At 28.3% G+C, this 25,560-nt stretch overlaps 15 protein-coding genes and 1 non-coding gene across 16 annotated transcripts in view; 9 read left to right on the forward strand and 7 right to left on the reverse strand.

Moving 5' to 3' along the window:
• Positions 1-134: 134 nt before the first annotated feature.
• EHI_178830 (uncharacterized protein) lies at positions 135-1,874 on the forward strand (the record flags this gene model as incomplete). Its single annotated transcript, XM_651149.2, has 1 exon — positions 135-1,874. The coding sequence occupies one exon, from the start codon at positions 135-137 to the stop codon at positions 1,872-1,874; it is 1,740 nt and encodes a 579-aa protein (XP_656241.2).
• A 1,278-nt stretch (positions 1,875-3,152) lies between these two features.
• Positions 3,153-4,361, forward strand: EHI_178840 (uncharacterized protein; the record flags this gene model as incomplete). Its single annotated transcript, XM_648314.2, has 1 exon — positions 3,153-4,361. One exon carries the CDS (start codon positions 3,153-3,155, stop codon positions 4,359-4,361), a length of 1,209 nt encoding a protein of 402 aa, XP_653406.2.
• A 25-nt stretch (positions 4,362-4,386) lies between these two features.
• EHI_178850 (70 kDa peptidyl-prolyl isomerase, putative) lies at positions 4,387-5,571 on the reverse strand (the record flags this gene model as incomplete). The annotated part of the gene is made up of 1 exon (XM_651147.1): positions 4,387-5,571. The coding sequence occupies one exon, from the start codon at positions 5,569-5,571 to the stop codon at positions 4,387-4,389; it is 1,185 nt and encodes a 394-aa protein (XP_656239.1).
• A 220-nt stretch (positions 5,572-5,791) lies between these two features.
• EHI_178860 (WD domain containing protein) lies at positions 5,792-7,063 on the forward strand (the record flags this gene model as incomplete). The annotated part of the gene is made up of 1 exon (XM_651146.1): positions 5,792-7,063. The coding sequence occupies one exon, from the start codon at positions 5,792-5,794 to the stop codon at positions 7,061-7,063; it is 1,272 nt and encodes a 423-aa protein (XP_656238.1).
• A 157-nt stretch (positions 7,064-7,220) lies between these two features.
• On the forward strand, positions 7,221-9,320 carry EHI_178870 (uncharacterized protein; the record flags this gene model as incomplete). The annotated part of the gene is made up of 1 exon (XM_651145.1): positions 7,221-9,320. One exon carries the CDS (start codon positions 7,221-7,223, stop codon positions 9,318-9,320), a length of 2,100 nt encoding a protein of 699 aa, XP_656237.1.
• Positions 9,321-9,538: 218 nt separating this feature from the next.
• EHI_178880 (Serine/threonine-protein phosphatase ppe1, putative) lies at positions 9,539-10,453 on the forward strand (the record flags this gene model as incomplete). The annotated part of the gene is made up of 1 exon (XM_651144.1): positions 9,539-10,453. One exon carries the CDS (start codon positions 9,539-9,541, stop codon positions 10,451-10,453), a length of 915 nt encoding a protein of 304 aa, XP_656236.1.
• Positions 10,454-10,620: 167 nt separating this feature from the next.
• EHI_178890 (uncharacterized protein) lies at positions 10,621-11,286 on the forward strand (the record flags this gene model as incomplete). The annotated part of the gene is made up of 1 exon (XM_651143.2): positions 10,621-11,286. One exon carries the CDS (start codon positions 10,621-10,623, stop codon positions 11,260-11,262), a length of 642 nt encoding a protein of 213 aa, XP_656235.2. The 3' UTR covers positions 11,263-11,286.
• A 198-nt stretch (positions 11,287-11,484) lies between these two features.
• On the reverse strand, positions 11,485-13,053 carry EHI_178900 (Ras family protein; the record flags this gene model as incomplete). The annotated part of the gene is made up of 1 exon (XM_651142.1): positions 11,485-13,053. The coding sequence occupies one exon, from the start codon at positions 13,051-13,053 to the stop codon at positions 11,485-11,487; it is 1,569 nt and encodes a 522-aa protein (XP_656234.1).
• Positions 13,054-13,161: 108 nt separating this feature from the next.
• EHI_178910 (uracil-DNA glycosylase, putative) lies at positions 13,162-13,973 on the reverse strand (the record flags this gene model as incomplete). The annotated part of the gene is made up of 1 exon (XM_651202.2): positions 13,162-13,973. The coding sequence occupies one exon, from the start codon at positions 13,971-13,973 to the stop codon at positions 13,185-13,187; it is 789 nt and encodes a 262-aa protein (XP_656294.1). The 3' UTR covers positions 13,162-13,184.
• Positions 13,974-14,278: 305 nt separating this feature from the next.
• On the forward strand, positions 14,279-15,340 carry EHI_178920 (L-asparaginase, putative; the record flags this gene model as incomplete). Its single annotated transcript, XM_644027.1, has 1 exon — positions 14,279-15,340. One exon carries the CDS (start codon positions 14,279-14,281, stop codon positions 15,338-15,340), a length of 1,062 nt encoding a protein of 353 aa, XP_649119.1.
• A 73-nt stretch (positions 15,341-15,413) lies between these two features.
• On the reverse strand, positions 15,414-16,160 carry EHI_178930 (uncharacterized protein; the record flags this gene model as incomplete). The annotated part of the gene is made up of 1 exon (XM_644028.1): positions 15,414-16,160. One exon carries the CDS (start codon positions 16,158-16,160, stop codon positions 15,414-15,416), a length of 747 nt encoding a protein of 248 aa, XP_649120.1.
• Positions 16,161-16,212: 52 nt separating this feature from the next.
• EHI_178940 (methyltransferase, putative) lies at positions 16,213-16,944 on the forward strand (the record flags this gene model as incomplete). Its single annotated transcript, XM_651138.1, has 1 exon — positions 16,213-16,944. The coding sequence occupies one exon, from the start codon at positions 16,213-16,215 to the stop codon at positions 16,942-16,944; it is 732 nt and encodes a 243-aa protein (XP_656230.1).
• A 1,510-nt stretch (positions 16,945-18,454) lies between these two features.
• Positions 18,455-18,537, reverse strand: EHI_178950. The gene has a single exon. It is a non-coding gene; the product is annotated as a tRNA-Ile (tRNA).
• Positions 18,538-19,100: 563 nt separating this feature from the next.
• Positions 19,101-21,261, reverse strand: EHI_178960 (acetyl-CoA synthetase, putative; the record flags this gene model as incomplete). Its single annotated transcript, XM_651198.2, has 1 exon — positions 19,101-21,261. One exon carries the CDS (start codon positions 21,259-21,261, stop codon positions 19,120-19,122), a length of 2,142 nt encoding a protein of 713 aa, XP_656290.1. The 3' UTR covers positions 19,101-19,119.
• Positions 21,262-22,230: 969 nt separating this feature from the next.
• On the forward strand, positions 22,231-23,673 carry EHI_178970 (uncharacterized protein; the record flags this gene model as incomplete). Its single annotated transcript, XM_651197.2, has 1 exon — positions 22,231-23,673. One exon carries the CDS (start codon positions 22,231-22,233, stop codon positions 23,671-23,673), a length of 1,443 nt encoding a protein of 480 aa, XP_656289.2.
• Positions 23,674-24,776: 1,103 nt separating this feature from the next.
• The window catches only part of EHI_178980 (uncharacterized protein), a gene marked incomplete at both ends in the record, with an annotated part of 3,492 nt that continues 2,708 nt past the window's right edge, over positions 24,777-25,560 (reverse strand). Inside the window, one exon of the mRNA XM_651195.2 lies at positions 24,777-25,551. Within this exon, the coding sequence (XP_656287.2) occupies positions 24,777-25,551 (775 nt within the window). The remainder of the gene's footprint in view (positions 25,552-25,560) is intronic.

Raw genomic sequence — 25,560 nt, forward strand, 5'->3', positions numbered from 1 at the left:
GAACAAAGTTTTTTATTTGTTTTGTTTTATAAAAAAGTAAAAAGAAAACTAAAAAAAAAAAGAGTGAAAAAGAGGAGAGGATGTCAAGAGAAAGGTTTATAAGGCAGTTTGAAGAAAAAAGTAAACTTGGAGTAATGAAGAAAAGAATTATTGGAACAGCAGAGATTAAACAAATAATTGCTATGGAATTTTTAGATAACTATAATCAAATTAATAAATTTAATGTAGATGAAATGGTACGATGTTTTAAAAATAAGTCGAGTCATATCACCAAAAGGATATTTGTTGAAATGATGCAGTATTTAGATATATACGTTCATAGATGGGGAAAGTTGAGTGAAGAAGTTGTTACATTTATGATGTTTAAAGGATTGGATGAACATTGTATTGGTGAAATAACTAAAAATGGTATTCCAACAAACCTAACAACATTTTTGATTCAAACCTTTGACACATTAGAACATACGTCAATGCAACAAAAAGTGAATGAAATTATTTATAAATTAAAGCCTCAATATTATGGAAAAATTTACAATCAATATGACTCATTAAAACTTGGATTAACAACTTCTCGTGTTAAGAAAATACTTATTGATATATTCCAAATTGATAAAGTTATTGTTCCATCATTAGTAATGCTGTTAAATGTATTAGTTAAAGACAATATTATTTCGTCGTCTGATTTTATCAAAATTTGTACTTCTATTGAATGGGTTGTTGAAAGAACTCAACACTTTACAATATTAGAATTGTTTACTACTATTTTCAATGTTTTAGATAAAGATTATAAAGGAACTGTTCCTATTGATAGAATTAAAATCTTTTTAACTAAAACTCTTAATGGAAAGGCAAATTTAATATCAACATCACCTGATATACAATTGGTTGAATTCCTTCATTATGCTGAAATAATTTCAGATAACATTTTAGATTTTAAAAACTTTTGTGAACATATTGTTGTTCCTATGGTTGATTTGCACTCTCTTCCACCATTACAAATTGCCCAAACAAAAAAAGTTACTCCATTACTTCCTTCATCATATCAAAATAAAGAAAAGTATTTAAAAGAACTCTTTACTAAATTAGAAATTGAGACAAGTCTTTGCGACAGAATCCTGCGTTTAATTAATGCTGAAGAAAAAACTCCAGACCTTATTAATATGATCGCACAAACATTTGATGAAAATATTAGAAAATATGGTCATAATGAAGGACTTGTTAGGGCAGTTTTTTTTACTTTTCAACATCATGGTATTGATGCAGATATTCTTGTAGAAACTTCAAAAATTTTTAATAGTCCTATTGATTTAAGCACTGCCCAAACTGTTATCAAAGCATATGTTGAAGATGGAACTAATAAACTTTCTTTATATAATTTTGTTCGTTATTGGTTAGATGGTGATTCTCCATGTTTAGATGACACTGACAATGAAAAAGAATCAAAGTTATTGAAACGTACTATTTCTATGTTCCGTGTATTAAATGTTAATGGATTTGTCTCTAAACAGTCGATTATTCATTTCATCCAACAACAATATGGAACTCTAAGTTATGAGGAATTAATGAGTATTGATATTATTATTAATTATCTTTCTTCATTCAAAGGAGAACTTACATTTGACCAATTCCAATTATTTATGATTGTTTATGAACGTTCATTAAATCCAGATACATTATCCTTAGCATTAACAATTGAATCTATCTGTAATGCAATATGGAACTCTAACCAATTTGCAGTTATTCCTTCTTTATTCAATATTACAACAAATAATGTAAAACAATTTGAAACTTACTGTAAAAACCAAAACATAACTCCTACTCCAAAGTCTTTTACTATGTTTATCCTTCCAATATTACAAAAAGGATATAAATAATTGACAATTTCATAACTATCTTTTTTGAAGTTTTTTATTAAAGGTTTGTTTTTTTTATCATCAAACATTTCAAATTTAACAGGACTTATTATAAAATGGGTTGGAATCAAAGTTAATAAGAAACTTTATTGTTAGAATGTAATGTGATTTTGATATTAAATTTATTGTATATTTTCATATATTCACATCTATTTATTCTTCTCATTTTATATAAGAAGAATATTCATTGAGTAAATTTAATAAAGTATAGATATTGTGTATTTTATTCATATATTTGTTTTTGTCTATTCTGAATAAACTAACATATTGAATTTAGTGCCATCTATTTCATCTCTTAATTTAATGCAAACTTCATTATCATTTAATGAATGAATATTTTATGTTTAACATTCATTCTATTATTTAGTTTTATGACATTTATTAATCAGAGGAATAAAACTTTGAATGTTCATAAATTAGTCAACTGTTTATTTTTTAATCATAAAAAAATAAAATGTATAGCACTTATTTTTGATTTAATTCATAGACATCATAAAAATTAGAAAAATAAGTATTAATAGAATTGTAAGTTATTCATTAATTAATGATAGTAATTACACCATACATTATTAAAAACAAAGTAATTTCTTTATTTTATTTTATTATTTAGTTTTTCTTTTTGTTTGATGAATAAATCATTTTATTTTATTTCTTTATATTATTGTCTTTTTATTCTTCTTTTTAATTTCTTCTTTGGTTGTTATTTGAACTTTAATGAATTTTATCTTTATTTTCTTATTTTATGTTGAATGAATATTTCATTATCATTAGATTATTATGTATATCTTCATTTATATCTTTTTCTTTTCTTATTATTCTTTCATATTACATTATTTCATTCTTTGTAATGTTAATTAGTATATTTCTTATTTAATTACTTCATCATAATCAAATAATAATTGATATTTCATTATTTGATTTTATTTTAATGTTTGTATGTGTTTCTGACATACCAACTTCAAACCCAACAGCCAATAAATAAGTAAAAATGATAAACATATTTTAAAATACATAAAAAATAATAACTAAGACTATTTTAATTTGTATTAGAAATAATTACTTAAAATTAGTCTTATTTGTTTATTATCCTTCATAAAAAATCAATTTTCTCAGTTACAGTTATAATTACAGTTTTTTATTTATTTTATTCAACAATAATATTTAAATCAATGACTTTAAAGAAATGTTAAAATTTATTATTTCTTTTTTTGTCTTTAACTAAAATATAATTCAGTGAATATGCAATCACAGTCTGTCTTTATTAGTAATATTCCTGACGACTCTGAACAAACTCAAAATAATCTCCGATTTATTCTTAATACTCGTGCACCTGGTTATATACCAAATTCACTGAAATTTAAATTCTCTAAAAGGTCAAACCACTTTATTGCGTTTGCTGATTTTGATTCACATGAAAATGCTGTTGCATTGACAAAACAAACTCTTGCCATTCAAACCCAAAATGAAGTTCCTTATAATTTCTCATTGGTGAAGTACAAACAACCTATATCTTATGGAGCTTATGAAAATAATGTTTTATATGCTAAACACATCACAGTTGATGAAAAACAAGCCATCAACTCTTTTCATACACTTTTTTACCCAATAAAAATTGTTTGCAAACCAACTGCTTCTGACTCATCTTCATGGTACATACTTTCTACATACCAAACAACAGAAGAAGCAAAACAAACTAAAGACTATTTGAATGAAAGTAAGGTATTAGGACCGATGTCTTCTGTTTATTTTTCATATACCAATTCTAAACCACCTCAAAAACAACCACAACAAATCCAACCACCTCAAAAACACTCACAACAAGTATTGTCACCTATTCAACCTCCGAAAAAGAAAACCTTACAAATTCTACCACTTACTCCAATAAAACCTTTAAAGGATACACAAAGAAGAAATAAACATTCTTTCCGTAAACCAAGACAACAGAATGAAATGAAGTCATTAACAAGAACCAATAGTGAAGGTTTTTCAGAAAGAGATATTAAAATAATACGTAACAATTTAATGAAGATAAAAACAGAGAAGAAATTAGAAAATTATATTCTAAGAGTGTTAAATGAAAATATTAGAACTAAGATTTGTGAATTATGTCAAAGACGTAAACCACAAAAAGAATTTTATCAATTCCATCCTTGTAAACATGTGTTGTGTCTGAGTTGTTTAATTCTAAACTTAAATGAATCGATTAAAGATAAAAAAATAATGAAATGTCTTCATAAGCAGTGTCAGTCTGACATAGAACTTAACGAAATAAAAAGGATTGACTTAGAGTTATATCAAAAATATGACAGTATGTTGTTAAACATGTACCTTGAACAAAGTGGTGATTTTGTTCGTTGCCCACAATGTCAAGGATATATTCCCAAAAATAATACAAAATCTATAATGCGTTGTGAATTATGTGGTTATCTTTATTTAATAGGAAGATAAATAAATTAATGAAATATCAATCAATTTAATTTTCTTTTGGTTTTTCTTCTTCCATTGGAGTATTTTCTTCTTTCTTAACCTCTTCTTCTTTTGGTTTTTCTTCTTCCATTTTCTTTGCCTCTTCTTTCTTTTTCTCTTCTTCCTCTTGTTTCTTTTTGATTTCTTCCCATTCTTTCTTACGTTGTTCCTCTTGTGCTTCTTGTAATTTCTTTTGTTCTTCATCAACTTCACCTAATGAACCTAATGCACTAAACATTTTGGCATATCTTCTTTTATCATTCTTTTCCTCTTCCATTCTCTTTCTTTTAATTCCATTCATTTCATATTTAACTTCTTTATTATTTGGATCAATAGAAAGAACTTTATTAAAATCACTTTCAGCTTTTTCTACTTGTCCTTTTTCTAAATAAGCCTTTCCTCTTCTTAATAATGCCTTTAAGTTTTCTGCATCGACAGCAAGAACTTTATCTGTATATTCAATGACTTGATCATATTCTTTAAAATGAAGATGCATTGCTGAAATATTACCAAATAATATTGTTTGAATCTTCTTAGCTGCTTCTTTTTGATCTTCAGGAATTCTATAATCATTATCAAGATAATCAAGTGCTCTTAAATAACATCTTAATGCTCTCTTTTGTAATTTTCTTTTGACCATTTCATTTCCTTGTGCCTTCTTTTCTTCTGCATGTTTAACTATATTTTCTGGTGCAATTGTAAATGGTGTTGGAACAGGTTCCATTCCTTTAAGTGTAACTTTAAATGTAATTTCTTTATTTGGCTCAATACTTCTTTCTTTATCTCCACAACTTCCAAATGCATCTTCTGGTTTAAGAGTAAATGTACACTTTTCATTTAATTTCATTGACTCAATACCTTTTTCAAATCCTTCACAAATCACTGGCATATCTCCAACTTTAAATTTAAAGTCTTTTTTCTCTTCAATAACTCTATCACCATCTAACATTGTATAATCAACTGTGCACAAACAATCATCAGTTGGTTTCTCATATCCAGTTCCTTCTACTTCAACTGTCTTTGGAAAACTTTCTTTGACTTCTTCTTCCATTGGTTCTTCATCATGTCCACCTTCACACCCACAATGTTCATCACTACATCCACAATGTCCACTTTCACATCCACAATGTTCATCTTTACATTCACAATGTTCACCATTGCATTCACACTTCTTTTCAGTTTCTTTATCCATCAAATGATATTTCTATCATCTTCATATCTTTTATTTCAAAGTCTGACGTGGTGCATTTTCATTCTTTTTGTTTTACAACACAACGCCACGTTGATAATTTATTTATGTTTTAAATAACAGAAATTAAAATTAGGGTTTTTTAAAAAGAAATAACAAAAATAATGAAAAACAACGATAGTTTATTTGCAACGAACTGTTAATACCAAGAGTTTGAACATTCATGAGTGACCCTTTTCTTGTACCATTCAAACAACGATTGGCAACTGAAAAACCTAAACCACAAAAAAGAGTTGAACGTATTCAAACTGAGTTTAAATATAATCATAGTAATGAAGACACTGATAAACAACGACTTACTATGGCTCAAAAACATATTGAAGATATTAAAAAAGAACATGAACGATTAATGGTTGGAGTTACTGATGAAGAAACAAAACCTAAAAGTGTATTAGAAACATTATTTAATGAATCAATTGATCAAAGCAAAAAACAAACATCACTTTCAGATGATCTTCATTTAAGTTCTACAGTTATAACTAAAACAACAAGACATTTAAATAAAGCATGTACAGCTGTTAAAATAAATAAAAATGATCAAAATAAAGTGTATGTAGCATCATTAAATGGTAAAATAATGATTTATGATATAATTACTAATCAATATTGTGGAGAACTTACTGTTCCTTGTATTGATAAAACAAAAATAAGACCTGAAATTTTATCATTAGCAATTAGTCATGATAATAAATATATTGTAGCTACAACTAAAAATCATCATATCCTTATTTATGACTCTTCTAATAATCAGTTACTTGGAACACTTAAAGGTCACCAAGATATTGTTACTTCATGTGTTTTTAGAGATGGAACATATGAATTATATAGTTGTAGTTATGATAGAAGTGTTAAAGTATGGAATATTGAAAATATTAGTTTAATGGATACATTGTATGGACATAGATCAAATATTAATTGTATTGATGCATTATCTAAAGAGCGTTGTGTTACTGGTTCTTCTGATAAATCTATGAGAATCTTTAAAGTAGCAGAAGAGTCTCAATTAATTTATAATGCTTATAATGAAATTGAATGTGTAAGTTTACTAAATGAAACAACATATATTGCTGGATCTTTTGATGGAACATTGTCAGTTTACATAGTATCAAAGAAAACACCAAAATATATATTAGAAGCAGCACATAAACAAGTCACAGCATTATGTGCTATTCAATATAGTGATGTTATCTTCAGTGGAGGAGTAGAAGGAATAGTAAAAATGTGGAAAATAAACATGCCCACTTCATTTAAATCCTCAGAAACACTTTCATTAGAACTTCTGGGTGAGGTTAATGTTGGGGGATGTGTTAATTCTATTGATGTTACAAAAGACCATTCAGCCATAGTTTGTGCAATAGGAAAGAGGTATAGACTAGGTGATTGGAATAAAACAGAAAATGCTGTGAATGGAATATCCATTGTGAAATTACATTGATTGATTTTTAATGCATATTCTGGTATTTGTTGAAAGAAAAGGAAGGAAAAGCTGAAAAATAAGAAGAATAATAATTTTTATAAAAAAGTAATTATATTTTCTAAAAGGCTTTAGAACTCAAAAAAAAAATAAAATAACTTGATTATTGAAATAACTTATGAGTAGACAACAACCATTAACTACTGAAGGAAGATTTGAACAGTTAATGAAAATGAATAGAAGTAAAGATAAGCTTCTTGAGTATAGAAGATTATTACCAATCTTATTAAATTATGGAACAGGAGCTACACCATCTATCATTAAATGTTTATTAAATGAACTTGCTAATGAAAAATCACCTTTATTATTAAAATATATTGCTGCTGAGTCATTGTACACATTACCAGAAATGAATTTATCATTTTCTGGAACAACAAGTGATATTTTCTTTATTATTTATAATCTTCGTAAAGGATTTCCTGTTGCAAATCATATTACACCAACAAACATTATTTCATTATTAGCTACAGATAATAAATTACTTAATAACCAACTTATTCCTGTATTATTTGCTGTTTGTTGTAGAGAAAAAATTTCTGAAACAGAAATAGCACAAGTAGACTCTACTATTACTCGATATCTTCAAATGAATGTTACATCAGGTACATTAGAATTTAATCCAAATAAATTATCATTACAAATTCAAGAACAAGATGGTAAAATTAGTAATACTCCAATATTTACTGTAATGAATATTTCTTCAAGAAATTTATATACTACTCATATGTCTCAACATCATCAAATTGTATCTGATTTAATTCAATATATTTCTAAAGTGAATATATCAGTTCAATTATGTGAAACAACTATTTCTTATGTCAATCAAGTCATGCAACAATTCCTTCGTATTCAAAATATACAACCTGTTCATGCCGTCATTTACCATGAAATGGTTCGTTTACTTGGAATAATTGCTGTTCGTCAACCATCTCTTAGTCATAATGTTTCTTCTGTTCTTCAATCAATTAAAATACAAGCAGAACATATTGATCCATTTGTTGCTCTTTCATTTCTTGATGCAACATTAATGATATCATCTGAATTTGTTCAAAGTAATGCACAAAAAGTAAATAGTTTTATTACTGAATTTCTTGTGAAAAACAATGGATTTTCTGATATTCTTTTAGTTAGTGAAACTTTAAGAATAATTAAAAAACATTCAATTGCATTATCAACTGAATCAATATTCTTTCCATTTACTGCTATTGCAATGCATTCAACCTCAATCCAACGAGATGTTCTTCCTCTTCTTTATTTATTCATTGGTAATGGTAATGCATCATCAGTGTTACATTACATTTTAGATCTTCCAATCATAGCATTGTTATTAACTCTCATACCACCAGGAACTGTTGATTATGAAAAGAAAGTAGAAAACTATCAATTTGCTTATAACTATCTTTATCGTACTACATATGAAGGAAATCATTTATGGAAAGGAGAATATCGAAGTAAATTAGAAGAACTTCTTCGTAGACCAGAACGTAATAGTGGAAGAGTAAAAGCTGCAACTAAATGTGTTCCAGCTTTACTTAGAGTTTTCTTCCAAGCTGTAAGTGTTCGTTATAATAGTGAGAGTGAGGCATTAAAGATTGTAAAAGAAATTATCTCACGATATGATTGTCTTTATCCTGATACCCAATTTATGAAGGGTGTAAGAGAAACATTTATTTCAGCATTGAGTGTGATGATTAAAGCTGCTCCATGTATTTTGAGTGTTTTAGTTGCTGCTTTAGATGGATTATTAAAAAGTGCTGATTTTGTAGAAAATTCTTACCAAACAGAATTTGCAAATCATTTGTGTTTATTAGTTGGTGAAAATGCTCATTTCATTAAACCAGCAGAAATTGAATTCTTACTTGCAGAAGTTGATCCACAAACTTTTGAAGATTCAAATTATCCAGAATATTTGCAAATTTCTCTTCTTTCATTGTACTGCAAATTAGGACAAGCTATTGGTCAAAATTCTAAAGTTAAACTGACATTATGTAAATTGATTGGAAAAATAGATGATTATCCAATGTTATCAATGAGAACTGCTGAACTTTATGCTTTGTTTGCTACTCCAGGATTAGCTGAAGCTACTTTTAGAAATTTACAATTTGATTATATTGATGTAGATGCTCCACTCCCTGCTCTTGTTTCAACTTTAGAAGCTTCTGATGCACACCCACTTCATCCATTTACTTTATTTGTGAATGAAAATGAAAGTAATTGATTTTTAATTATAAAAAATATGTTATTTAAAACATTTTATAAAAACCCTTCGTATTTAACTAATAAATTATAGTAAAAATATCTTATTTTTTCTATTTAAGTATAATTAACTTCTTGGTATTAAAAGGATGGCTTGAAGAAAAAGTATTGAAAGCAAACTATCTTTTTCTGAACTAACCAGATCTTAGAAAACTAAATTAAAGTTAACTTAGTTGTTTTATGGATATTGATAAGTGTATAGAACAAGTGAAAGGTGGTGATGTTCTAAGTGAACACGATTTATTAGAATTATGTTTTACAGTAAAAGCAATTATGGCATTAGAGTCAAATGTTCTTGAAATTAAAACACCTGTAACAGTATGTGGAGATATTCATGGTCAATTCTATGACTTATTACGACTTTTCGAAATTGGAGGAAATATTCCAGATGTTCAATATTTGTTTATGGGGGATTATGTTGATAGAGGAATATATTCAATAGAAACTATTACATTTTTATTATTACATAAAGTAAAATATCCAGATAGAATTCATTTGTTGAGAGGTAATCACGAAACACGAATGATTACTCAAGACTATGGATTTTATGATGAGTGCATTCAAAAGTATGGCAATCCTGCTGCTTGGACTATTTTCATGGATGTATTTGATTATTTTAATGTTGCTGCTGTTATTGATAATTCTATTTATTGTGTCCATGGAGGACTTTCACCTACATTAAGAACAATAGATCAAATTAGATATTGTATTGATCGTAATGAAGAAGTCCCACATGAGGGATCTTTCTGTGACTTAATGTGGTCTGATCCTGAAGAGAATGAAAAAGGAATGAGAGTAAGTTCAAGAGGAGCTGGGTATCTTTTTGGAAAGAAACCAGTTGATGACTTTTGTCAAATTAACAATATACAATTGATTGCTCGTGCACACCAATTAGTTATGGAAGGATATAAATATCAATTTGAAAATAAATTGGTCACAGTGTGGTCCGCACCAAATTATTGTTCACGTTGTGGTAATATTGCTTCTATTATGAAAGTGGATGAAAGTTTAGAACAAAAATTTACATTATTTGATGCTGTTTCTGATGAGGATAGACCAATTCCAAAGAGAGTTGTTGCTTCAATGTTTAACTAATTCAATTAAAATACTAAAATAAGTATCTTATAATCTTTTTTTTTGTTATTCAAAAACAAAATAAATTATAAAAAATAAATTAATAATAAGATTAGTAAATATTAATTTAAATGAATATGAAACAATAAATTAAGAGATTTCAAGGGTATCTTGAAAAGTTATTGGTTATGTCTTGGGAAGATTTTGATATTGCAGAAGAACCTGATTTTGGAGAAACTACTTCTACATTAGCAGCTTTAGCACCAGAAACTAAAGAAGAAACAAAAATTGTTAGTAATAAGGAATTGAAAGAGGCAAAGAAAAATAATGTAAAAGTTGCAGAAGAGTACGTCGACCCAACTGAAGGAATGACTGAAGAAGAAAAGGCATTAGCCTTGAGAAGACAACAAGAAGAGTCAGATATTAAAGGGGCAGAAAGATTATATCAAGGTGTTGATGATTTGCATGAATTAGATACTATGTCAGTCATTACTGATAAAGATTTCCAAAAGTATGGTAAATTATTAGGATTAAAAGGTCACTCTCTTTATAAAGAAAAGTCAAAACAATATAAGTTACTTGTTAAAGAATGTATGAGAGAATTAACTAATGATTTAACAAGTGTTGAAATTAAAGAATTAAGTGCTTATATGGAAGTACTTTTTAACCAACAAGTTCAAATAGAGAAAGAAGCTGATAAAAAGAAAAAGAAAGGAGGTAAAAAGAATTTAGCTAAACCTGCTACAACTGGAAAGAAATATACTGAAAGAGTAGAAGACCAACTCGAAGATGATTATTATGATGATGAAGATGATTATGACTTCATGTAATTCTTCTTGAATCAATTTTTATTTATTAAATCAATTTCTTTTCTATAAAACAAATATATTTTAAATATACTTTTTGATTTTAACACTTATTTTATCTATGGTTATTACTTGGTCTATTTATTTTGAACAAGTAAAAAAATAAGTCTAGTCATAAAAGCGTAAAATATATTGAAAGAATATTTAAACCAGTACAATAACCTTGAAATAAAAATACATTAGAACTTATTGAATATTGCATTTACTCACCTTCTTTGGTCTAGACTCTATGGCTCTAATATCACATATCAATTCTTCAACTGCTCGACCGAAGTTATCTATTGAAGTTGTTGCATTAACACTAAACACATGATGAAAACAAATGTCATTATCTTCTGGTGTTTCTTTAAAATCATTTCTAACAATGACAAATCTTTTATATTTTGATGTTAATTTCTTTTCCATGTCCATAACATATTCAAGAGACTTCTCTATTTGTTTTGAATAAACTAAAATAAATCCATCAGCTTTTTTATCATCAAAATCACTAATTTGAATAAGACAAGGAACTTCATTAACTATTGAAGTTTTTCTATAAATATCAGCAATAGTATTATCTTTTTGTTCAACAAATTTTCCAAAAACATAATGAACAATAAGTGAAGTTTTTCCTACTCCAGTTATTCCAAGTACACTTATTTTATAATTGTTTTTCCATTTCTTTTCAATAACTGGCGAATTTGAAGGAGTAATAACTCTTTCTGGAATAGGATTTGTTGGTATTATTTTTGATTTTTTATTTAATTCATGTCCACATAAAGGACATTTAGCATTTTTTAAACACTCTAATGAAATAAGACATTCATAACAACACCGTGGTTGAATATGTTTTGCACAAAATTCACATTTAGATGGATTTTCAATAGGTACTTTAAAACAAATTTCACAATAAATCGTTTGTGACATAACAAGAGATGTAGAATGTCTTGATTTAGTTGCATCACTTCTTCTTGTAACCATAATCTTTGGAGTAACTTCTTCAATAAGATCTATTTTTGCTCTATCTGGGAGAGTAAATTTTTCAGGAATTAGTTTAAGAAATGAAATAGCAATAAAACCACAAATCTCTGTTTCTTCATTACTTTGATTTAAACCTTCTCTATACCTACCAATAATCCATTCTGGTGTATTAATAGCAATTATTTCAATCACAGCATTTGCAGGAACTTCTAAAAATCCTGATTTATACTCAGGTGGAAAAGAACTAATTGTTCTTGCTTTTAATTCATACACAATAACACTATTAGGTACATTTTGACTTAGTTGAAATGACATAAAATTATAATGTTCAATATATACTGAAAGAATCATTGAGAATTTAGTCTGAAACTTAGTAGATGTTTTAAAAATTATCTTAGTAAAGACTGGAACAATTTTTTCTATTGGTATCCGACTTAAATGAAGAAATTCAAATAATGAATATAATATTTCTCTTTGTTCTATTGGAATGAAATATAATAATGCCCGTAACTGATGTTTTTGAATTAATAAATTATTCTTCATAATCAAAATAGCATTGTTATTATATATCTCAGGAAAAATTGGTGATGAATGAACAAGTAAATAAATCAATAAGTCACGAAGTTCATGTACATTAGTTGATTTTATCATTTCTTTTACATTAACTTCTGTTAATTCCTTTATTTCATCAAAAAGATCATTTGGTGAAGGAACTCCAAGTTCAAGTAATTTTCTAATACAATTAAGAATTAATTCATGAATACCACCCGCAAGATTCGTTATTTCTTCACTCATATTAAAAGAACTAAAATTTCTTTGTTTTTCTTTTCAGAGTCTATAGATGAACTAATAATATTTAATATATGTTTTTACTATTTTAATTATTAAAATTTTAATATTAAAAAATACTCACTAACTAAATTCATTCATGGTGTTAACACCCAATTGATTGGCTCTTTTCCTATTTGTTTAAGATAGTCATTACATTGTATAAAATGATTACAATTGTCAAAACCTCCTTTTGCTAATGGAGATGGATGTGGTGCTTTCAAACAACAATTCTTTGTTGAATCTACACCACTGGCTTTTTTTTGTGCAAAAGCTCCCCAAAGAAGATAGACAAGACCTTCTTTCTTTTGGCAAAGAACATTGATAATATCGTCTGTAAAATTCTTCCACAATTTTTCATGAGAATTAGATTTTCCTTCTTTTACTGTTAATGTCGCGTTAAGCATTAATACTCCTTGTTTTGCCCATTCCATTAAATACCCATGTTTTGGAATCTGAAATTCTGGTATTGTTCGTTTTAATTCTTTATAAATTGTCTTTAATGATGGAGGTATAGCAATTCCTTTATTTACACTAAAACATAATCCATGAGCTTGACCTTTTTTAATATAAGGGTCTTGTCCAATAATCACAACTTTTACCTGTTCGAATGGTGTAACATTAAAGGCATTGAAAATTAACTCTTTTGGTGGATAAATATTTTCTTTTTCGTATATTGCAGCTATATTTAATATTTCTTTATTATTAACATACTTCTTAAATACAGGTTCTAAAACTTGTCTCCATCCTGGATCAGTTAAGTATTTAAATAAAGGATGTTCCCATACTTCATTACTAGAAATTGTTTGGGGTTGGGTTGTTTTTTTTGTTTGAAAAAAATCAGTTATATCAGTCTTCCCTTTCTTACAATTACTTCCTCTTTTCATATTTGTCTTTGGGATTCAAGTTTTAAGTTTTTTTTCATTTTTATTTAGTTAAAATGAGTTTTTATTTTTATATAACATTATTTCTAAAAATAATAAATTGTAATTTAAAAATAATGTTATTTGCAATAAAGGTTTGACTAAAACTATATAAATCCAAAATACTTATCAACTAATAAAGTAATACAAAAAAGAATTAAAGAAATAATTAGAATATTCGTCAATAAAAAAGATTTTCTATGGATTTCTTAACCATTCTGATTGATAAGTTTGGATAAAAAAAAAGAAAACTTGAATAGTTAGACGAAATGATCTTCTTGTATATTCTTTTATTATTTTCAATTGTACAAGCAACACATAACCCAAAACATGTTCTTATTGTTTATTCAGGTGGGACAATTGGAATGAAACAAGGAAAACAAGGATGGGAACCACAACCTGGATATCTTCAATCATTGATGCGAGAAATGCCACAATTCCAAAGTGAAACATTACCATATTATGATATTATTGAATTAAATCCATTACTTGATTCATCAGCTATGACACCAAAAGATTGGGTAAGAATGGCAGTTGTAATTAATGAGAATTATAATGATTATGATGGATTTGTTGTATTACATGGAACTGATACCCTTGCATATACTTCAAGTATTCTTTCATTTATGTTTGAGAATTTGAATAAGACAATTGTAGTTACTGGAGCACAAACACCATTATGTCAACCATATTCTGATGCTACAAATAATTTACTAAGTGCATTAACAACTGCTGGTGATATTCCAATTCCAGAAGTTGTTGTTACTTTTGGAGGACATTTGTATCGAGGAAATAGAGTTCAAAAGTTAAAAGCAAATAGTTATGAGGGGTTTGACTCTGCTAATTATCCAGCATTGGCAATGTTTGGTGCTGAAATTCTTGTTGATTGGCCACATGTTAATCCATATGCTAATGAGCCAATGAGATTTATTCCTACTGTTACAGATGGTGTTATTATTATTTATCTTCATCCAGGGATTACATCAACATTTATTGAAGCAGTTTTAAATAATAATGTGAGAGGTGTAATATTAGCAGCATTTGGTGCAGGCAATGGTCCTGATAAAGAAAACTTTTTAAAACCTATGAGAGAAGCAATTCAAAGAGGAGTTGTTATTGTTGATGTAACACAATGTCATATGGGAAGAGTTGACTTAGATGATTATAGTGCAGCATATGGATATAAATCAATTGGTGTTGTTAGTGGTGGAGATATGACTATTGAAGCAGCATTCAGTAAATTAACATGGTTACTTGCTCAAGGAATGACACCAGATGAAGTAAGAAATAATATTAAATCGAATCTTAGAGGAGAATTAACTATTCTCTAATAATGTGTTTGGTTGTTTAATTGAAGAATTTTTACGAAGAATTTAAAGAATATAATCAAAAAGAAAATGAAGTTTAATGAATTGTTGAATAATTATGAACTTCAGATTCAAGAATTTTAATCAAATCTTTTGTTTTAGTATCATCATCTTGGCTAATTTGATCTATTGCTGATAAATCAATAACTTCTTCTCCTTTGTCATTGATTTGAATAAAAGAGTCATTATCATCATCAATAACTATTGGTTTTTCTTGTATTAGACTTAAATCAATATTAAATACATTAGACTTTTTTGATGGTTGTTTTGTAGTTTGAGTTAGAACATCAGAATCTTTTTTAATAGTATTTATATTTGGTTGTTGTATATCAAACTTAAGTTGTTTCATTCTTGAATCACTTTTTCTAACCTTTAATACTGGATGGATTGATGAAGGTGGAAGAATATTTCCATTTGTAGGAAGTAGTTGTTTTGAAGAAATATTAGGAATAACACTATTTGTTGATGTTAATTGATTGGTTAATAGTTGTGTTTTAGTATTGTTTGTGATGTACGCTGGTGGTTGAAGTAATAGTAAATCTGATACTGTACTTTTCATTGGATTGTTATTTTGAGAAGTAAAAGGAGATTGATCTAATAAGATTTCTGTTTCATTATTCTGGGGATTTTCATCTAATTCTATAACTTCAATTTTTTCCATAGAAAGAGGTTGAATGTCTATATATTTAATTTTGCTAGTATCATAACTATTATACAATTTAGAGTTTGGAAGATTATTGTAGATTTTTTTAAGTTGTTGAATAAGTATGTAATCTCTTTTCATTTTAAGTGTTTTGTTTTTCTTAGATGATCTCAAAATCATATTCCACCATTCTATGTCTTCAGAACATCAAACAACAGAACATTCACATAACTCAATAATAAAGAAAAAGAAGGGTATTAAGCCTTTCCACAGAGTTCATGCACACAGAAATCCTCTTGCTGATAGTCCATCAACAAATCCAATTACACCACAATCTCTTGATTGGAAATTATATTTCCCAAATGGAAAACCAGCAGAAATGCTTGATATTGGATGTGGTTGGGGAGGATTAGTTAGAGAGGTAGGAATGATTCAAGAGAAAAATGTCCTTGGCATGGAAATTCGAGACCCAGCAGTTCAATACGGATTAGAAAAGATTCAAGCTGCACGAGAAAAAAATGAGTTAAAGAATGTTTGGATTATTCAATGTAATTGTATGAAATATGTTGATAATTACTTTGTTAAAGGTCAATTGTTGAAAATATTCATCACATTTCCTGACCCTCATTTTAAAAATTCAGTAAAGCGAAGAAGAATAATTAATCCACATTTTGCTGCTATGTATGTTTATCTCTTAAAACCAGGAGAGGGAATGTTGTACACAGCATCTGATGTAAAAGAACTCTTTGATTGGAATACACAAAGTTTGGATCAACAACCACTATTAGAACGAATGCCAGATGATTATACTGATGATTATTTAAATATTGTAATGTTCAAAACAGAAGAAGCTAAAAAAGTTGATAGAGAACAAAGACAAAAATGGGGAGCTTGTTATAGAAGAAGAATTGAAGAACCTTTCTAATTGACTGATTTTTAGTATTAGTTTAATTTAATATCTTTTTATATTTTGTCTCATTACAAACAGCATAGACTATTGATAACAGACATAATTTATGACTTATTTATGAGTCTTATTAATAAACAAAATTCCTAAGAGTGAGGGTGTTTCTCTTTTAGTAAGATGGTTTTTATAATTTGAGTTATTGAATAGAATAGGTATTTAATGAGTCATTGAAAAGTGTTAGAGTTTATGTTTAAATACACTCATTGGTATTGTTATTTCATCTTACTAACATAGTTTCTATCCTTTATTTTTCATGATTATATGTGGTCAATTCAATATACAAGTTAATGGCTTTTTCAATAAATATTTGTTATAACTTGAGTTATTATAAGAAAGACATTTAAGTAAGTTGGTAAAATGTTTTTACTAATAATAAGAAGAAATGGATTGTAGTGAGTTATATTATTTTTTATTTAATTAAATAAAGATTTGGTTTTTATATCAATGGCATTACTAATGTTATAATATTAAATTGAAATTTGTTGATTATTGTGGTAGTAAATAACTGATGTTTGTTACTAATAATGATGTTATGATTAACAGTCATAAATAAATTGATATAATAATTCAAAGAGTATATTAATTACAAGTTGTTATTCAACAATACCATGAATGTCATGTGATTCGATCAAAAAGAAGTGAACATAAAACTATTTGAACAAACCATCTTCATTTCACATTATTATGTTATTTATAATCATTACCATCTTTTAAACATTATTTATTAATAACATATAAATAAATACTTATTGGTTAACAAAATGCTGAATGGATTAATATATCTCATTATTACATTTAGCATCATTTCTATTTCTTTTTGTAAATAATTAGTATATTTTCAGTTTTTATTACTCTAATATTTCTTATCATTTATATTCTTTGTTTGTCATGTGAAATAAATATGAATCGACAATAAAATTATTATAATATTTTGTTAATACTTATTGTTTATATCAGTCACATGAATGACATCCTGATTCATTAACCCACAAGATTTTTGGAATTTGAAAATGACAAAAAAGGATGCAATAGTCAAGTTAATCAAATATAAATAATGTCACTAGTATTAGAACAACTTTGGTCAATGACACATAACGAATATAAAAAGATGATGTTAGGATGAAATGTGATAATGATAATTTTTCTTAATTTTGCATTAAGAGTTTAGTTCAACTCCATCAAATTTCTTATTATTTATTTGGAATAAAGTATTAGCAAACAAATAAGTTAATGAAATATATTTTATTTCAGTGTTTTAATTTACAACATTTATTAAAAGTGTTTGTATAATAGTAATTTCCTTTTACTAATTAATTAATCAACAGAATTATAACAAAAAATTAAAACATACAAGCACATTTATTCTATTTCAATAAGCAGGTTGTTTATTAATCAAACAATTATTAAATAGTAATTCTCATTTGATACTGTCAATAATGTTTTAATTTTGTTTAAAGAAAAAGAAAAATGGTCCCGGCGGGGATCGAACCCGCGACCCTCGCATTTCTCTTTTCTATAAGTACGATGCACTACCGACTGTGCTACGGGGCCTTCTTGCTTTTTGTTTCATTCTTTCTTGATTTGTTCTTACTTTATTTTTAAATTGAAATTTGATTATGACAACCAATTGAAATAACAACATTACTTCTTTCATGTAAATTAAAAACAAACAAATTCAAAAAAAAATCATGTTTAGTAAACATTCATCATTGTGTCTTTGTTTTTATTTCAATTATAACAATCCACCCATTCATTTAGGTGTGATTTGACTTACTCTTGTTTTTACAATGTGCATTTTCAATTCCTTTAAATTGAAATGGGTTGTTTGTAGTAATATAACAAATAATGCACTTCATAAAGTGTTTTATTTGAATGACCAAATGATAAAGAATATGACTTAGAAATGATTACACTAAATAATCTAAAAGTACTAATACAAAAACAACAACATTAGAAATGTCTGGTTCTGTACTTGTCTTTATCAAGAATATCTATTTTTTTAATATGATTCTCTAATTCTTTTAAATATTCAATTATTAAGAAAAATATGAATATATATACTATTTTTATAAGACATGTAAAAAGAGTAATTTCAAAAAAAATAAAGAAAATTTAACACGAAAAGTGGTCAATTTATGGTTGGATGACGAGGTGAGAGTACTTTGGTACTTCCTTACCAATCATATTCTTGTCTAAGACAATCTTAGCATCAAGGACAAGGAATTCTTCATAAGAGACAGCAAGTGGATTAATATCAACTTCTGAGATTTCTGGGAAGTCCATAATCATCTTTGAGAATTGGACAAGGATCTTCTTAAGTCCTTCAACATCACAAGCTGGCATTCCTCTGTATCCTCTTAATAATTTAGAAATCTTAGTTCCATCAATAAGTCTATCAGCTTCTTGTAATCCAATTGGTGGAAGAGCAATATTAGTATCTTTGTATAATTCAACAGTAACACCTCCCATACCAAAGACAATGACTGGACCGAATAATGGATCTTTCTTGCATCCAATGATACATTCATATTTAAATCCAACCATCTTTTCAAGGAGAACTCCATGAATTCTAGCTTCTGGTTTCTTTTCTTTAACAGATGTCATAATGTCTCTGTAAGCCTTTCTAATTTCTTCTTCAGTTGTTAATTTAACTTTAACTCCTCCAACATCAGTCTTGTGCATAATATCTGGTGAAAGAATTTTCATGACAACTGGTGTTCCAATTTTCATAGCTTCAGCAACTGCTTCGTCTTCAGTTGAGGCTTTAGCCATACCTTTAATTGGAATTCCATATTTAGAGAACATCATCTTTCCTTCATATTCAGTGAATGTTGTTCTTCCATCAGCAACAACATCAGCAATAAGTTTCTTAGCTCCTTCATAATCAACTTGAACATCAAGATATTTTGGAATTTCCTTTAATTTAGCAGCAATGTCTGGATGTCTCATAATATAACCAAATGCAGTAACAGCTCTTTCTGGTGTTTCAAAGTTTGGAATCTTTCCTTCTTCAAGAATCTTGACACCAGCTTCGACTTCTGATTGACCCATCCATGAGGCAAGGACTGGTTTTTGATATGGTCCATGTTCAACTAATGATTTAGCAACAGCAACTGGATCAGTCATAGCTTGTGGAGTTAAGACAACAACAACTCCGTCAATTTGTGGATCCTTAATAACAATATCAAGAGTCTTTTGGTAAACACCAGCAGTAGCATCACCAAGAACATCAACTGGATTAGAATGTGACCAGAATGGTGAAAGGAATGCATTAAGTTCATTCATAGTAGATTCTGAAAGTTTAGCAAGATGACCATGAACTGAAACAAGTCTATCAGTTGAAATAACACCAGGTCCTCCAGCATTAGTAATAATGCAAAGTCTGTTATTTTGTGGAATATTTTGGGTAGCAAGGACGTGAGCACAATCCCAAAGATCACAAATTGAATCTACACGAATACATCCACATCTATCAAAGACTGCATCATAAACTGCATCATTTCCAGCAAGTGATCCAGTATGTGACATAGCAGCAGCAGCTCCTTCTGATGATTTACCAGCTTTAAGTAAGATAATTGGTTTGTCAGCAGCAAATTCACGAGCTCTTAAGACAAATTTCTTAGCATCTTTAATTGATTCAATGTACATAAGAATTGAAGTGACTTTTGGATCTTTAGCAAAGAATTCAAAAAGATCAGCATAATCAGTATCAATTGATGATCCAATTGAAACAAAGTATGAGAATCCAACATGTTGATTAGCAGCCCAATCAAGAATAGCAGTACAAAGGGCTCCTGATTGTGAAATGAAGGCAACTCCTCCAGCTTCTGGCATAACTGAAGCAAATGATGCATTAACTCCGTCTCTTGGATTGATAATACCAAGACAGTTTGGACCAATCATTCTCATGTTGTATTTTTGGCAAGTTGCTTGAATTTCAATACACATTTTCTTTCCTTCTTCTCCAGCTTCAGCAAAACCAGCAGTAATGATAATAAGTCCTTTAACACCAGCTTCACCACATTCAATACATACACCTGGTACAAATTTAGCTGGAATAGCAATAACTGCAAGATCTACTTTCTCTTCAATTTGTCCAATCTTAGCATAACATTTCTTTCCAAAAAGTTCTGGTTTTCTTCCAACTGGATATAAATTTCCTTTATATCCTCCTTTAATCATATTATTCATAACAGCATATCCAACAGATTCTTTTCTGTCAGATGCACCAATAACGGCAACTGATTTTGGATTGAAGAGTGGCTCAAATTGCATTGTAATGATGTTAGTTTTTTCATCTACCCTATTTAAATCATAATATTCGTGGATCCTCGTGGACTTTACTTGTAAAGGGTTTATCTCTTCTTTTTATTTTCTTCTTGCTCTATTCTTATTTTTTTGTTTTTTTTTTTTTTTCTGACACTCCCACTTCTTCATTCTACTTCCTCTTATGTAACTATTCCAGAATTAGATAGAATATATAGATTATTCCACATCATCTTTTTTGAAGTTTTTTTTCTTTTTATTCTCTTTTTTTTAGTTCTTGATTTCATTTATCTTACTGTAATACTCAGACTTGATTTGTTTTTAAATCTTCAATAATTTTCTTGGAATGCTCTCAGATAATTAATTCTACTGAACTTCAACTTTTTTTTTTGAAAAATTTACTATTCTTTTATTACTCTTATAAAAACTCGACGATTTATTTTTAATTCTTTTAAATTAATAACAACAAATTCTTCTTCTATTGTATTATTGTTATATATAACGATTTATAATAAATTCAAGAAAAGAGAAAAATCAATAGAATAAAGAAATTTTTCTTTTGTACAAAAACCCTTCAAAAAAAAAGAAAGAATTGATTATTTTTCATTTTATTGTATACCTGGATATTTTGTAGTTATAACCTGTATAAAAGGTAGTAAAACAGATCTTGTTATATAATTCGTTATGTCAGCCTCTGAAATACAGCCTAATAACGGAGGAGACCCATTTATATTTGTAGTCAATAAAAATACTGATTGGAACACACCTTATAAACCACAAGCAGCAGTAGGAACAAATAGAGTGTCTATGTTAATTAAACAGCCTCAAGAGCAAAAAAGTAATAATACACAAGAAATGAAACAAGAGAGAAGAGAAAGAGGGGGAGAAATAGCAAATCAAGGGAATAAGCGGAATGTTGAGAAAATAAATGAGAGAATTAATTATAATGAATATCTTGGGAACATACATAAATATCGAATGAGAGGTGCTAACAAACATTTATTCATTGCATATTATACATTGTTTGTAAAACCTGTCTTTGAAATCTATCAAAAAACATCAAAAATTCGAGATATTACACAATATACTAAAGATGTATCAAATGCATATGGAGTAGATCCAAATCGATGTTCTTCAATGTTTGATACATTAAATAGATGGCTTTATTCATCAAGTGGATTAACTAAAGGACCTGATTCAATTTTATTTCGGTCAAGTGAACCATTTTTAAAAAATATTGATAATAGACAACCAAGTGATTATCCATATTATCAAACAACAAATACAACAGGATATCAACAAAAAGAACCATTCAATGGAATTAGTGAACTTCCACGGGATGTTAAAACAGCTATTGACCAAACTAAAAAACCAGCACCAATGAAACCTATTCCACGTTATCCTGCACCTTATCCTTTTGGTTATGACAAAGACAATCGAGATCAAAGATATCCTAGAGGTTATGATGATCCTTATTATGATGATCCTCGTTTCGACCCAAGATATTCATCATCTAGATTCGACCCACGCTTTGACCCAAGGTATGACCCTCGTTTTGAACGATTTGATATGAGATATGATCCAAGATATGATCGGTATGATCCTAGATATGATCCAAGGTATGATCGGTATGATCCTAGATATGACAATACCACTGACCCTAGAATTGATATGAGGAATGATCCTCGACTTGACCCTCGACTTAACTATGACACTCGTTATGATCGTTTGGAACGTGGCATTCAACAACTAGAACGACCAAATGAACGTACACCCCTCGAACGGGGTGCTTCTATTGACCGTCCACCTATTGACACTAAACCATCTCTGGACAAAGTCTCCGAACGCACTCCACAAGACCTTCAAAGTCGTCCTCAAGTAGACAGAACCCAACGTGTCGGGCTAACAGACATTCGACCACCTCCTCTTAACGACCCTAGGGATCTTCGTGACCCACGTCTTATGGATTCTAGGTTCGACCCTCGGTATGACAATCGCTATCTTAGAGATCCTCGTTATTTATCTGATCCTAGGTATGAGCGTGACCCTTTCTCTCGTGACCCAAGATATATGGGAGACCCTCGTGCTCCATTCGAGCGTAACCCATTAGAACGTGATCCTCGTATGGATCCAAGAGCACCATTAGATAGACCTCCTATGGACAGACCTCCTTTAGATCCAAGAGCTTCCATAGACAGACCTCCTATTGATGCAAGAGCACCAATTGACCGACCTCCTTTAGAAAGAACACCATTAGACCGAGATCCACGTATTCCAATTGATCGACCACCTATTGAACGAGACCCTCGTTTAAATACAGACATTCACGATAGGTCAGAAAGAATTGACCGAAGTGATCGTTCTGGGGCTGAGAAAAAGAGAAACTTCTTACCAATTAACAACAATCCACCACCTAAATAACCAAGAATTTTTCACATTCTTTTTAGTTTATTTTTCAAATGAAATTCAAACAAAGATAATTAAGAAAACTTTCATTTAACTTAACGAGCTTCTTTCAGTAAAAAATTAATAAGTCATTTTATATTAGTTGATAGGTATATAATTGTATCAGAGAATTAGCTATTATTTAATACTTTTATTTTATACTTTGTACTTAATTTATTTTTTCTTGTCATTACTAATAAGTTTATAATTTGCAAGCAATAAGAAGTTATTTTAAATGACTTTAACCAATAGTCGTTGATTTGTGTCTAGTCTTATAAACTTTTCATGATTATCTTGGAAAAAATATTTTACCAAACCTTGTTCTAAACTTGATTTAAATTAAATAACTATTCTTAAAAGACAAAATTACTCATTTGATAAAAACCACCATACAACAAAAAGTCTTTTGTAAGATACTTTCTAAATAAATAATTATTGTTGAGTTACATCAATCACAAATCAAATTTTATCCTTGTCTTTTTCTACACTTCCATATAAAATTTATTCAAATAATGTTTATTTCCTTAACATAGAAAACTCATAGTTAGTCTTTATTAACTTTGATAAATTTTGTATTGAAAGTATAAAAATACTCCATCACAACTAATTTTGTTAGTTTCACTCTTTATTAAATGAAAAAAAGAGTGTCATAAAAAACTACTTATATTATTTTAAAGGCAAGAAGTTATGTCTTTCCTCATCTATATTTGGTATTGATAAAATTATATGTTGATTCTGAATTATTAAAAAATTAAATTATAAATGAGTATTAGTTTATTTACATTATTCTTTAATAATCATTATCAAAACTATGTAAATTATTTTCTATATTTTGTGTTGATACTTTTTTTATTAATAACCAGTTAAGATATTCAAGAAAAATAAACAGATATTCAATTGTATTTATAATAAGTAATTGATTTAATTACTAATAAACGTTAAAAAAATTATTATTATCATTTAAATAATTGAAATTTAAATCAAAATGAAAACTATTATGATTTAAAACTTATTATAAAAATCGATTTTAAGTAATATTAAAAATAAAACTAATGTATCGTATGTGTTGAGTTAAATTTTTAATTAAATTGTCCAGCATCAGCTCCTGCAGGTCGATTCTTAGCTGATCCACACCTCATTACAACATCAATTAACATTAATTGAGATGCAAGTACACTGGCTAATTGAATCATTTGTTTCTTAACTCTAATTCCATCCCAAATATCATCTATTTCTTTAAATGCTCCTGTTTCAATATCAACTCCTCCAATTTTTCCTTCTAAAATATTATCTTCTAATTCATATAATCGTTCAATAACATCATATCCACTATTTTCTATTAATGTTTTTGGTATAATTAACATTGCATTTCCCATTACTTCAACTCCTAATTTTGCTTTTCCTTTAACACTTTTAGCAAATTCTTTTAATTCTTTCCAACATTGTAACTCAAATGCTCCTGCTCCTAAAACTATTCCTCCATCTTCCATAGCATTTTTACATGCTCTTAATCCATCTCTAATTGTATCTTTAATTTGTTCAATTTCTTGATCATCAGATCCTCTAATAAGAATAGTACATGACTTTGGATGTTCACATTCTTCTACAAACGTATATTTCTCTTCTCCAATAACTGTCTCATATACATGTCCAGCATGTCCTAAACATTCAAATGGAATTTCATTTTCAAAACTATTTAATGCTACTCCTCCACATGCAAGAGTTAATCTTTCCATATTTCTTCTTTTAGCTCTTCTTAATCCCATAACTTTTGCAGCTGCAAGTTTATCAAGACTTGGTTGATCAATTCCTTTTTGATTTACAACAAGAAGTCCAACATCTTCTCCAATATTTCTCAACTAA

This window comes from Entamoeba histolytica, genomic scaffold (genome assembly GCF_000208925.1).
Source record: "Entamoeba histolytica HM-1:IMSS scf_1104750518997 genomic scaffold, whole genome shotgun sequence".
In the NCBI taxonomy this organism is placed as follows: domain Eukaryota; phylum Evosea; order Mastigamoebida; family Endamoebidae; genus Entamoeba; species Entamoeba histolytica.